This window comes from Pelobates fuscus, chromosome 9 (genome assembly GCF_036172605.1).
Source record: "Pelobates fuscus isolate aPelFus1 chromosome 9, aPelFus1.pri, whole genome shotgun sequence".
In the NCBI taxonomy this organism is placed as follows: Eukaryota; Metazoa; Chordata; class Amphibia; order Anura; family Pelobatidae; genus Pelobates; species Pelobates fuscus.
In genome coordinates, this window is record NC_086325.1 from 24,484,086 (window position 1) to 24,497,193 (window position 13,108).

The 13,108-nt window shown below is 40.5% G+C and overlaps 1 protein-coding gene across 4 annotated transcripts in view; it reads right to left on the bottom strand.

The window, feature by feature from the left end:
• Window positions 1–4,692: 4,692 nt before the first annotated feature.
• RXRB (retinoid X receptor beta) overlaps window positions 4,693–13,108 on the bottom strand; it is a 36,059-nt gene continuing 27,643 nt past the window's right edge. For 3 of the 4 annotated variants that reach the window (XM_063431560.1, XM_063431561.1, XM_063431558.1), the window contains exons 5-10: window positions 9,141–9,307; window positions 8,562–8,691; window positions 8,338–8,470; window positions 7,513–7,604; window positions 6,590–6,695; window positions 4,693–6,483 (exon numbers count right to left, since the gene is read on the bottom strand). In XM_063431560.1, coding sequence (XP_063287630.1) covers window positions 6,336–6,483; window positions 6,590–6,695; window positions 7,513–7,604; window positions 8,338–8,470; window positions 8,562–8,691; window positions 9,141–9,307 — 776 coding nt within the window. In that variant the 3' untranslated portion in view covers window positions 4,693–6,335. The remainder of the gene's footprint in view (window positions 6,484–6,589; window positions 6,696–7,512; window positions 7,605–8,337; window positions 8,471–8,561; window positions 8,692–9,140; window positions 9,308–13,108) is intronic. The other variant, XM_063431559.1, reaches the window with a different exon arrangement.

Below are 13,108 nucleotides of genomic sequence, written 5' to 3' on the forward strand. Positions count from 1 at the left end.
TATGTTTTTAAAGGGGATGGGTTAGCAATATAGTCACACCCGGGGAGGGGGGGGGAAATCAGACAGAGACACACACGCACGTATATTAATGTGTGTTATATATATATATATATATAATTATGTATTAATATTTACACATATTAATATATATATGTATAGTACACACAGAAATCTCATCAATATAGAACATATATGTAATGAGCATGTATCGGCCCAATCTTGTTGCTAGGTGCATACTCTGTTTATTAGAATCCCTGTGAGTGCTTTCTTCCGTGTTGGAGTAAACGTTTTAAATTTTAAGTTATCTTTTCTACCTCTATATCTGCACACGATACTGTTGCCACTCATTATGGGCTGTATGCATAGCAATTTACTGGTTGGTCTGCTTGGAGAGGAACTCTGCTGCAGTGGAACGGCAACACCCTCGCAAACACGACATTCTCAGGTGCCTGAGAGTGATACTGGTACCTGGGAGCTCTATGAGGGCATGGGTCCCTTTATTTACAAAGGAAGCGATTGACACAGATTGCTGTCTGCACCCTTCTGGCTTCAGACAGTCCGATGGACAGGGTATGCAGCAAAGGAGTGGGGTCAAGAGTCAAGCTGAACGTGAGAAGCCAGGAATTCCATGAAACCAAGAGCAGCTGGCGCCCGAGACCCCAAGACTGCCTTCAGGACGCCACGGGGAAGGTAAAAGCCATCGGGTTATGTAACAGTATGTGTGTACGGTGTGTGTGTTTTGGGGAATGTAGACTATAGGGCATTCAGTGTGATGGGGATGTATTTTATTTCATTTGTATAGTAGATACAGTGGCTGTGTAAGGGATGCAGTTTTGTGTGTTTAGTAGATACAGTGTATGTGTAGCTATTGTTAATGTGACGGACTCACAGCAAGAGACTTTCCTTTATCAAAAAACACCAAGGGGAAAAAAGGCAAAGAGGCGCAAGATGTCAAGCTGCTGTTTTGTTTTTTTACAAAGTAAAAGGGGGATAACTGGTATGGCAATAAATGACTTGAGACTATGTGTATAGCACTTGTTTGTGTGGTTTTAAAACCTTGGCAGCTCAGCCCTGAACATTGTGTCAATCAGTAACCATTCAGCAATGTAACTGGCAGCCTGTGTATACATGTGACATCATAAACATGCTCAGATTTCTTCATAGCACTAATGAAACCTAACCAACAACATAAAGCCTGTTGACATGCACAATTTCACAATAGGAAAGGCCAAGCCACATTCATCCACACCTACTATTTGCAAGTTAATTGGTAATGTCATGTGTTCTACAAAACCGAAGTCTGATTCTAAAAGCAGTTAAGGTTTACTATGGATATTCTAATTAGATTGTCAATAGCCAAGCATATATTATACAAATCAATCACAGGAGAAATCTACAAAAAAAAAATAAAAAAAAGGCCTCACAATGGAAACATAGAATACAAATGTAAATGAGAGCACAAATAAGTGAAAATGCGATATTTACTAAGACACAACTTTGTTGGGCTTTTTGGGGATTACCCCGTGAGTAAGCACTTCTGATTTTAAAATATGTGGTTATGTACATCCTTGTTCCCTGTGCCACACATATTGGGCAATAAAAGGTGATCGAGCAATCACACACTTTTGAACCAAGTAGGTTTATCTAGTTTACTCCTGGTGCGTCATTAACCCACCTACGGGACAATAGAGAATTCATTTAAAAAAAAGGGGGTAATTCTACACAGGGGGATTCACGTAACATTTCAGAGTTTGATTTATTTTCCCAGATTATAAGAAAACAACAGGGGATGTAAATTTCGAGGTACAGAGAGGTGAAGGCAGGCATTTCTAGACTAGATTTCGCACTAGTTTCTGGCTAAGCATCGTGGGGCACTATTTCACAGTTCTAGGGAAAAAGCCACGCACAGTAACAGCACGCTTTCTATTTTTCGAAATGTAATGTCTTAATCAGCTTCCATATACATGTTGAATATATTATACAGCTGTAATGTCAAAGGAATAGCAACACACACACTAGATACTTGTTTGCAGTGAAAATCAAACATACCTCACGGGATTTAGAAAATAGCATGTTTGTGAAATAGCTGTACACAATTCCTATTCGCACTGATTAAATCTGTCTCATCCTCTCTAGGCCCTGCAAAATCAGAGTAAATTGAACTACTAAACTATGTAATGACACCGCAATCCGTTGCCAAAAGTATTCACCAAGTTCCAAATGGAAGATAATGTGAGAATAATCTAACTGAAAACGAAACTCATTTAAAAAGACAATTTGCATTCATATTTGTATATTTGTATATTTGATTTCCATGCCATACACAAGTTTGGACATTTGCCTATCACCGATTAGTCTTTTTGGAGTTAGACTAAAGGAGTTCAGCTAATCTGCAGTTTCTCTGTAGGAGTATGTGAATAATTTGGCATACTGTCATTACAAGCAGGCAGCACAGAAAACACAATGGGACTCCCCATGACCTCCTAATAATATAAAACATTGACACCATAAATTGTTTCTTGACTACATTTTCCATGATGCTCAGCTAGCTTTTAAACTCCAGAAGCTAGCTGAGCATCATGGGAAATGTAGCCCAGAAACAATGTATGGTGTCAAGGTTAGCCATCACTGGCCGAGGGACACCTCCAGTGGCCACTCAACAGACTACTAGAGGTGCTTCGTGCGACAGTGCTGCATTGTGAGACTGACATTCAGTGTCTCCGCCCTCGGCATGGAGACACTGAACTTTCCTCATAAAGATTCATTGATTCAATGCAACTCTCTGAGGAGATGCTGATTTGACTAGGGCCCCTGACCCACCATTTGCTTACCTTTTCTATTGTAAAAGAAGCCTGGTGCTATACACCAACACACCTCTAATTGCAGTTCAGTGCAAAGTGGTAGAATACACTGAAAACAGTATGCTACAGAGTGTGCATGAGAACGCGGCAATGAACAAGGTAAAAAAATGTGTAGAGGAAGCACAATGCTTCCGCTCCACAATTGTATGGAATAGGAGTCCTGGAACCACTGTGGAAAAGATTTAAACATTGATAAATTCTACACTCACCAACACAAATGGAAGCTGAGCCCTGTGATCCAGTACTTTAAAAAAAATTAAACAATAAAAAAAGTTTGGAAAGAAACACGTTGAGTTAAACAGCAATGTTGGCATGTTGAAAAGACCATAATTCCATGATAGCAGACATACTACTGAGTGAACCTCTAAAAGAATTAAGATTAGAACACATAATATATCATGCACCTATTGTAAATGTTTAAACACTTAACATAATTGCGTCACCCCCTCCTCTATGTATTATTGCCTTAATTGTTACAATATCTTGACCATTATATGTGCAAAATGAACAGTGGAAGAAGGAGACAGAAGGAGAGAGAGATATTAGATATTTGAGAGTTTAGGCCAACTCCTTGGTTTTGCACGCCTCATTGTCAGAGGTGCCTCATTCCAGCACCCTATTTGACCTTGTATTGTAGAGAGCTGCAGATGGAAACTTTTCCCCCCAAGTAAGTAGGTTAATCTCATAAGAGCAGACATTAGGCTGTTCGAGTAGGACCTGCCAAGAATGAGGTACATCAACGTTGTGGCAGGGTTATGCAAGGTATGATCGTATACTGTAACTAAACCCCCATTATTTTTGCCTAGATTGAGGGTTAAAAAAAAATTAAAAAAAATATGTGAGCTTTTAAGTTGCTGTTTAGTGGATGAGTGAGTGCGCTGGATCTTGTGTAATATAATATACATAGGGATCGACCGATTATCGGTTTTGCCGATATTATCGGGCGATATTCCGATTTTTTTGTAAGTATCGGCCGATAATCACCGGCAATACCGATAATGAATGTGGGCCGGCGCGTCCATAAGGCGGCACAAGCGGCCGGGGGGGGGGGGAGCGCTAGATTGGAGTGACAGGCAGGAGGTGGGCGCACAGCGCTCCCTCCTGCCAGGCACTCTGTGTAGCATGGCCGAGCGGAGCAGTGCACACCGCGGTAAAGGAACTTATGTTTCCTGTACCCGGCTGGACTGAATGGAAGTGCTGACTGAGAGAGAACTTCCAGTCAGTCCGGCTGGGTAAAGGAGACTGAATCTCAGCGGTGCGCACTACTCCGCTTGGCCAAGCTACCAGGAGACACACCGAGGACCAAGGAGGGGAGATACACAGGGGGGACACTATGGGACGGGGGGGGGGGTTAAGGATCACAATGGGCCGGAGGTGGTAGAACACTATGGGGCAGGGGGTGGGGTGGTAAGGAAAACTATGGGGGAAGGGTGGTGGATATGAACACTATGGGGGAGGGGAGGAAGGGAAAAGAACACTATGGGACAGGGAGGGAGGGAAAAGAACACTATGGGACAGGGAAGGGGAGTGAAGAACACTCGGGGGAGAGGGGAACATTTAGGGAGGACACTAAGGTACAGGGGAGGACCACTAAAGGAGAAGGGAGAGGAACATTAAGGGGAATGGGGGGAGGGGGAGAAAGAGTTCCTACCGTACATATTAATATACACACACACACTGCATTACTCTCACTGCATCCAGCCTGAAAGTTCACAGATTATCGGTATCGGCTCTTAGAAAAAATCAATATTGGTCGATCCCCAATAAAATATATCTATATGGGTGTTTGGTTGGTTTGTTTTTTTTAATAAAAATGCCAAAGGCCACAAGATTGAGCTAAATTCTCTTTAATGTTCATTCCAAGCAACGGGAATAATGAAGGAACGCAGATAATGGGACGGGGCAGCGGGAGTCAGGGTGTGGAAGGGGTCTGAAACCCTTCCCACAAGGTGCTTCCCCCGCAGTGTACTTAGCCAGGTGAGGGTGAGCCAGGTGCTGATGCAGTGCTCTCCATTTGTTAGGCATATGGCATTGGGATTTATACAGAAAGGGGCAAAATGTGATACATAAAAAACAAAAAACAAACACATTGTAGATTGGTAAATGGGAAAGAGGTCAAAGGGATGGGGTGGGGAGTTTGAAGAAGACTTTACCCATCACCTACTTTAATGATCATGACAGAGAATCAGAGGAGAAGGTGGTAGGCAGACATTTTAAACAGTTCTAGCAGCAGAAATTTATCTGGGGTGTGCGGGTATGGATTTTAACACCCACAAAAAACCTCACCATAAAGAGACACCCCATTTAAAATTTGAAGGGAAAGGCTTGATGAAACCGTTTTTTGCAACATCACATTCAGCAGGCATAAAAACCCACACAATCTGAGACCACTGGCAGAAAACATTAAAACGGAGGGAGGTGTACACATATTCCCTCCAGTACGCAAATTCTGTGCAATACGTTCACTGTTCCAATAAAACCAAAATCTTATTAAAACAGAGCAAAACAAGGGGAAAAAGGCAGTCATCCCAAGCCTACGGTCACCCTCACCCCCCTAGAGAACAATAGGGCTGAGAGGACCCTATTTTTCTTCAAGGCACCCCAAAAAAGCGGAACAGTCCAAACCCCAAAGAGGTTAATGAGTGTACCCAAGAGATTTAGAGTTCTCTGTTCTGATTACAATGAACTCTACAGCTTTTTTTTTTTTTCTTTTCGTTAAACAAGTGCAGTAATTAAATAGGGCACCACAAAATCAGGGAGAATGGGAAAGAAAATCACCCCATTAATAATGTCCACTGATTAAATAGGACTCATTACATGTAAATCAAAATTCAGAAGCCTACCCACCAGCTCCCCTTATACATCCCACAGTTTAACATGCTCTCTTGCATGGCTGCTTGAGCAGTCTCTTCCCAGCTCATCTCACAACAAACTTGTTTTGCCTGCCAATAGATACATATTGCTCTCCTTCATAAAGTCCAACCCTCTCAGAAGAGTTTTCCTATTTCCCAAATTTTATCTTGAAGGCAGGCAAACATGGCAAAAGTGTGTATGCATCTATAGATGGAGGGAGCTCTCTGGATACATCCAGCAAGGTCAATTGTCTCCTTAAACATAGCCTCAGCCCCTGGATCAGATTCATGGATATTGCATAGGAGTTTCTCTCAAAATGAAACAATATATCTCTCGCCCACGTCAGATTTTAAAAATGGAAGCCATGTCTTGATCGGTGGAGGCCGCCATCTAAACAGTTTTGGACAATCATCGCTGTGCCTGCAAGAGTGCACCTTCCATCTTTATAAGAAAGCTTAAGAGGGTTTATAAAGAAATGCCTCAGAGAATTGAAGGGGTTGTGTCTAGGCATCTGCTCTGTTCAATCTAACATCCCCATAAGGAGGCGGTCTACAGGAGTGTGTGATCCAGGATTTGTCCTTGAGGGTGGAGAAACAGTTTTTAGTTGACTCAAGCGGTCTCTCAGGATAGCTGGTGAGGTGCCTCCAACATCTCCATCAAAAAGGTGTCAATTGGAGTGTCTCCAATAAGTTTGAAGAAGAAGAGATGCTCTAGGCATTTGAGACCGATGGACCGCAGGGCAGGGAGACGGAGGAGCAACTTCGCAAACCTTAATGGACAGAAAGACATAGGTAAAGGGCACAAAAACATAAGACACTCCTACCTCAGCCCATACACTAAACTCCACTTTAAACAGACTTTTCCACTACTCTCACCTCCCCTGCTGGTCTGGGTATTTCTGTTTGCAATAGGATTCCAATGATGCATAAACCTTCTCTCTCAAAACCTCCACATCTCCTGGATTAGACAACCCCTTGGCATCTGAAAGGAAACAAATGGGTTAGCTCTGATCACACCTGTTTCACATGCAAAGTTTCCACACAGAAGACTTTGTTCAATCACATACATACACCCATTGTAACAAAGATGATAATACAGTGATGCAACTGGCTGAGTGTTCTCAGTTATAACATCACAGAGGTCCCATACATTCCACGTTTATGACATTGGAACATTTTCTAGCCTTTCCTGGTGCAGACACGGACTCAAAAATTTTTTTATTTTTTTTTAAATAAATAACTTGGCAAGGAATGTCCATAACTCAAATTCTGTGTATCTCACTAACCTTTAAACAAAAGGCAGGGCATGCACAGTCTCTCATATGGACCGTATGCTCTTAGATCAAACAGCAAAACTTTGTATTCCCATCTTTAAACACATGTGAGGTTGCATGAGGTAAAATATTCTCAGGTATTATCAAGCCACTGACTATTGTGTGTAACATGTTTCAGTTTACAAAACCAAACTGTGTACAAAATACTTCTATTTTGTGTGATCATATGGTTTTAATATGTGATGCTGTACAGTCTGGATCTACAATGATATACATCTGACCTTGTATGTGATATTATACACTCTGATATCACTATCACAATTCCAGAGAGCTCCATTTCTTCTGTATTTCACACTTTGACACGCTCACACATTCAATCCTACAAAGTCTGGACATTTTTCATAACCCTGATATCCTGTGCATAGGTGTTAAATAGCCTGGTCTGCTGTGTTACATCCCTGAATTTCCTCACATACCTCATCTAGCTCACACAATAAACCTGCTATACAATATTTGTAATGATACCTGGATTAAACAAAATGATTGCTCGCAGACAACCCAGCTCAGTTTTATCCATGCGCATGTCTCTCATCTTAGATACAAGTTCAGTCAGGACCCTGCAACAAACACAAAACATCATCTACACAGCAAGGTGGTGGAAAGGACATATAGGTTATAAATAAATGCAAACAGAATGTATAACGTTAGAGTGGAATGTACACTACTGGTAATTTTCAGGCAGTAAAAGCTATTTTTGTGTGAACTGTCCCAATTTACGTATTCTACTGCATACAAACCTGTGTTCACAGAATATTGTTGCAAAGAAAAATAATGTTCAATGGATTTGTGATCCAAGTTTATTCTAGCGCAGATCAAAGATATTCTTTACTGCCATCACAATCTGAACTTGTGCCAATATGGCACATCCTGCTTAATCAGCATCAACAGCTCAATGGAGCCCAAATGTCACCTAAAGAGTCCACTTACAAATAGTATTTTTTTTTTTTTTTTTTAAAGCACAGATTTTTGCGATTGCACCACAGACAATGATTTGATCATTAAGAAATTAAAGTCTATATGCCACCATAAAACATCATTTACGGTTAATAAATTCTATTTCAGATTAGCATTATTTAAGTCAGATGGGGATAACGACATGGAACCTCATTATGGTTACTATAGAGTCCAGGGATAGTCACAGGGGTCATTTCACTCCCCTCCATCCCATAAGTTTAGAGAATTTGCTTGGCACCTAATACCATGCTGTTTGCACTGTAGTAAGGTCTTATGTGGATGTTTTGTAGTGCATCACATTATCCACCAACCAGTGTGCACTGTGTATTTTATTACCGGTCAAAAATGGCTCCAACCCCAGCGCTGTGTGCACTGTTGCGATGAACATGCAGACCAGTAGCCAGAAGAATCCCATCTTTGACAGAGATGGAGCGGTGAGAGAAGGAAGCTATGAGAAGTTCGTTCCATCCTGAAGGAGAATAAAAAATATGAATGAAAGATCTGGGGAACTAGTGGGGAAAATAATCCTATTCATAAATTGACATGAAACTGCTACTTACCAGCTCTAAGTAGAATAACCTGATCATCCAGCAGCAGCTCAGAGAAGTGAGGGATTCTCTTGGCCCATTCGACAAGAGTGAATAGTTGTTTGTCTGCAGCTTGACAGATGTTGGTAACTGGATCACTGGGCTAGAGTGGGGAAGATAGAAAAAGTGGGGATAAAACAGGGAGGGGAAAAAAAACTGCCAAAGATAAACAATGCAATATAGAAGTGAATCCTCAAGCTGTTGGGTGATTTCCAGTTGTTCCTCAGAGATCTGCCCTAGGAGTACCATTTGCTATATATAAGATGTGGAAGGAGAAGGCAGTAATAATTCCAGTTGTGATCGGAGCAGTCGGGGCTGTAAACTAGGAGAATGGATTAAACAAAATCCAGGTGCGACATCTAAGATCTCTGTTAAGAAGAGTGACGTTCCAGGAACAACTAAGATACTATGCAGAAACCTCACAGTACAATGTATAGACTGGATATTTCCAAACAATTTGCAGAACCCTGCAGTAGCTTCACTTCTGTAGAATTGGACTGATGTGGACTTCTATCCAACTCCATACTTAAAAGGACATGGGTAATTACTCACTGATCCTCCACCCTCTAGGCTCTGGTCGCTCTTCTGTTCCACTGCTAGCTCTGCCTCCAAGATTTTCTCAACAGGCATCTCTTCATTAATAGCCCCACTATATTCCGCCTCTCCTTCACGTTCCCGTCCCCTCTGTCGTTCCTCTTGCACGGCTGGAACATAAATAGCTGGAATTCATTAAGTGGACACAGATGTACAAACAGGACACAATTTGAACCATTTCATGGCAGAATACAGACAAAAAGGAGCAACCGGGGACACAAAGGGAAACAGAAGCAAAAGCTTCACTACAATCATAGATATCGTGTGGAAATGCCATACCCATGTCGGTTTACAAAATACAAGCTCTCTAGCAGGAGACAAACCGATGCACAATGTGGGCAACAGCACTACTAACTGTGTACGGTATGTCCTAAACCATCTGAGCAGGATCTGAGATTGCCCATGACCTGTGATTTGACCTTTGTATTCAAATTGTATTTGATATTCACAAGGATCTGGTTGCAATTAGAATACTGTAAATGATGCAATTGTATGGACAACAGTCTGTACACAAGATCTTTGTTTGCTCATTTGTTTATGTGCTTGCTATGCATCAAGTTTCAGGTTAATTTACTGCTATGTTTTACTAAAGCAAAAACAAACCATCTTCACAGTGAATGAGAAACTATTTGCTTATTTATAGCTCTCTCTTCAAAGGTAAAAAACAAAAAAGGGAACATTACACTGATACTTGCCTGTGTGCAATTCTTGTGAAATATGTAGGCAGGATCAACGCTGGTCACTTCATGTAAATGACTTTCATGTATTGAATCAGCAAATATCAAGACCTGTGATTGCACTACTGTTCTTCTAGAACACACTTTTATATAGCAGTGCCCTGAGCTGTATAGACCACTTTTCATCAGTTTTAAATTGGATACCAAAATTCAAAAATAAATAAAATATTGAATTACTGGTCATATGCGACAGCCTTTTATGTAGCACTGGAAAAGTCTTGTTTTGATGAGCTAGTTAAGGATCACAGTTCCAGAATTCACGGATAACATTGTATGGTGCATGTAGCGGACAGTAACACTGTCAGTTTACTGACCTAGAGCTTGGAGACCAAAACAACTCCAACGTTTTGGTCCTTGACCTTTCTCAAGGGCGATCTCCCTTGAGAAAGGTCAAGGACAGAAACATTGGGATTGTTTTGATCTCCAAGCTTTAGGTCAGTAAACCTTGTTTATATTTTATGGGTTTTTGGTAAAAGCACTTTATGTCTTAAGCACTTTAACAAGCATGCAGATTTGAACATTTAATAGTATTATCTGTATCTCGGTTTTGCACTTTTCCATTAAATATATCTTTAATAAAATTATCTTTGGTGTGCTTGGGAATTATTTGTATTATATGAATGTTCAGTACCTGGTGAGGGAACAGGTTTTTCCTTTTAGGCACCCTGTTTGTTTCTTTCTCATTGCCACACCAAAAATGACCCATACTGGTTGAGCTTTTACTATAATATTTTGTATGCATTATCTTTGAAACAGGCCAATATCCTTAACTGTGTGAGCATACGGATGTTTATTGCATTAAATGACAATGTATCAAAACGGGCTGGCAGCAAGTTCCAACAAAACCCACAAAGCATGGGTGCAGAAAAAGCCATTTCACTGGGAGTCTCAAATTGAAAAATATATTGGGACACAATGTCAGGCATACAATGTAAGTCATAGGATAGTGTGGCTGAAATGGTCAAGCATCCAGTGTGACAAGTCAACTTTTGATATTTAAGATTTTCAGTTTTTAAGTAAGATTTTTACAAAAGTACTATTTTTTAGTGTTGACCACTAGAGCATTTTACTTTTTTTAAACGGTCTATGCCCAATAGCTAGCATGCCTCTGGATTTACACATGAAAGTACCCGGGCCCAGAGTGAAATAGCATTGCTAGACAGAATAAAACACAACTAGGCATTTACACTGGGAAGGGAAGACTCTAGATGAAATTAAGAAAATAAGGAGGTACTTCGCAATAGCGACTTTGCCACGGCCAGCAGGTAATATTAGGTAAACACACTATTGTGGAATGCAGACATACCGGAGAGTGCAAAGGGGAGGGAGTCGATAGCAGGACAGCGTGGGTTATAAATAACAGCATGCAATATATTTAAAAAGTGGATGACACTAGATGTCTAAAAGATATTAAACACTTATATGAATGTGCAAAGATAAGGAGATCTTTAAAGAGTAACAAATGAAGTGTTTTTTTTCTCTTTGGTCAAAGCCCTATACTAAGGGAAATAAAAATAAAAAAAATAAAAACCCACACCCTTGTGATCTACCACAGAATTTCATAATAGTCAGGTTGTGTCTGGTAAACACTGCGGGCTGCTAGACTTTACTTCCCATCGCAGCCTTTAAAAAAACTATAGGTTAATTAAGGTTACAAAAATCTCAAGACTGCTTATTTTACACATGTGTAGTACTATTAACCAGTGGTGGTCACCTCCTGGAGTTCTGGCATTTAAATGGAAAACAGAAATATAGTCTACAACAGCTGATGTACTTAAATGTAGCAATCATGAAGTGCTAGAATAGAACAGATAGGCCATCACCACTTATTAGTGTGAACTACAAAACAATCGAGGCAGGAGGGGTTGGCATGAGATATGTAATCGCACACCATAGAATAAATCTCAGTAACAAGAAGATTATACAGCTAGGGGAGGATACGGAGAGTTGAAATCTACCACATTCATATTTTAAATTTAATAGACTCAAACAGACTAAGAAAATATTTGTTTGGATTGTGCAACTTTACTCTTTGCTGATGTCACCAAATCAATCATTCTCCTGTTAACCAGAGACACTCCCACATTCTAAAAGTACAGTCTGTACTTTAAAGGGACAGGCACACCAACACAAGGCACTGTAGCAGTTTTGTATACTGATCAATGCATTCCCACGAAACATCACAATTCTAATGTCTTGTCACAGTTGTGTACATGTAATGAATACATGTTGAAGTTAGGGGTGGACTGAGACAGGTAGCTCTGTAGAATATAATAAAAGACCTATTAAATAGCAAATGAATAAAGAGCTCTAATGTGTGTATCTCACACACACACGCACACACGATAACCTGCTGCTAAGGCCAAACAGCATTGCACAATAGCAAACACAAGATACTGCCATTTCCAATTAATAAACGTTTTTATTAAAATCACCTCTGCTCCAATCTCTTTGCATTTTCTTTATACCCATCAAGACAGAAAGACAGACACACACCAAGAGGGGTTTAGGCACTAAAACATAATCGTGAAGCAGTTTTGGTGTATAGATTATGCCACTGCAGTCTCACTGCTCAATTCTCTGCCATTTAGGAGTTAAATCACCTTTGTTACTGAAGCCCTAGCCACACACACCCTAGCTGTGACACTTACAAGAATATAACGGGCCTTAGTAGATATGCCTCTTTTTCCTGTACAGGTAAAGTTTATAGTTTGAATTTTCCTCCTTTTCTTCTCCCCCCCTTTATTCTATCTTACTATGTCTTTCACTCATAGGTCTTTTTTTGGAGGGGGGTTGATAGATTTTCTCTGATTGTGAGCAATTAGTTTGGGAATTCCTATTATTATACAATTCCTCTATAAATGTATCAGTATATGCTACTCGTGGTCTTTTTGGGGTTGATTGGTTTGCTCCTTTGTGAGCAACTTGGTTTGAGAATACCTATTACTATACAATTCCTATATATACGTGTCATTATTGATCAGGTGCTACCAGGAACTTATGTGATTATTCCACTGGAGGGCATATATTCTGCATTCAAAAGACATGAGACTACAGTCTTGATAAAGTCTCAAGAGGAGACGAAACGCATAGACTCTCCGGGCGTGTTTTTACCAATTTGAGATATTTGACATTGCTCCATTAAGGTGGCCGCGGCTTACCACACAACTCGAGCTTAGCGTGCTGTTC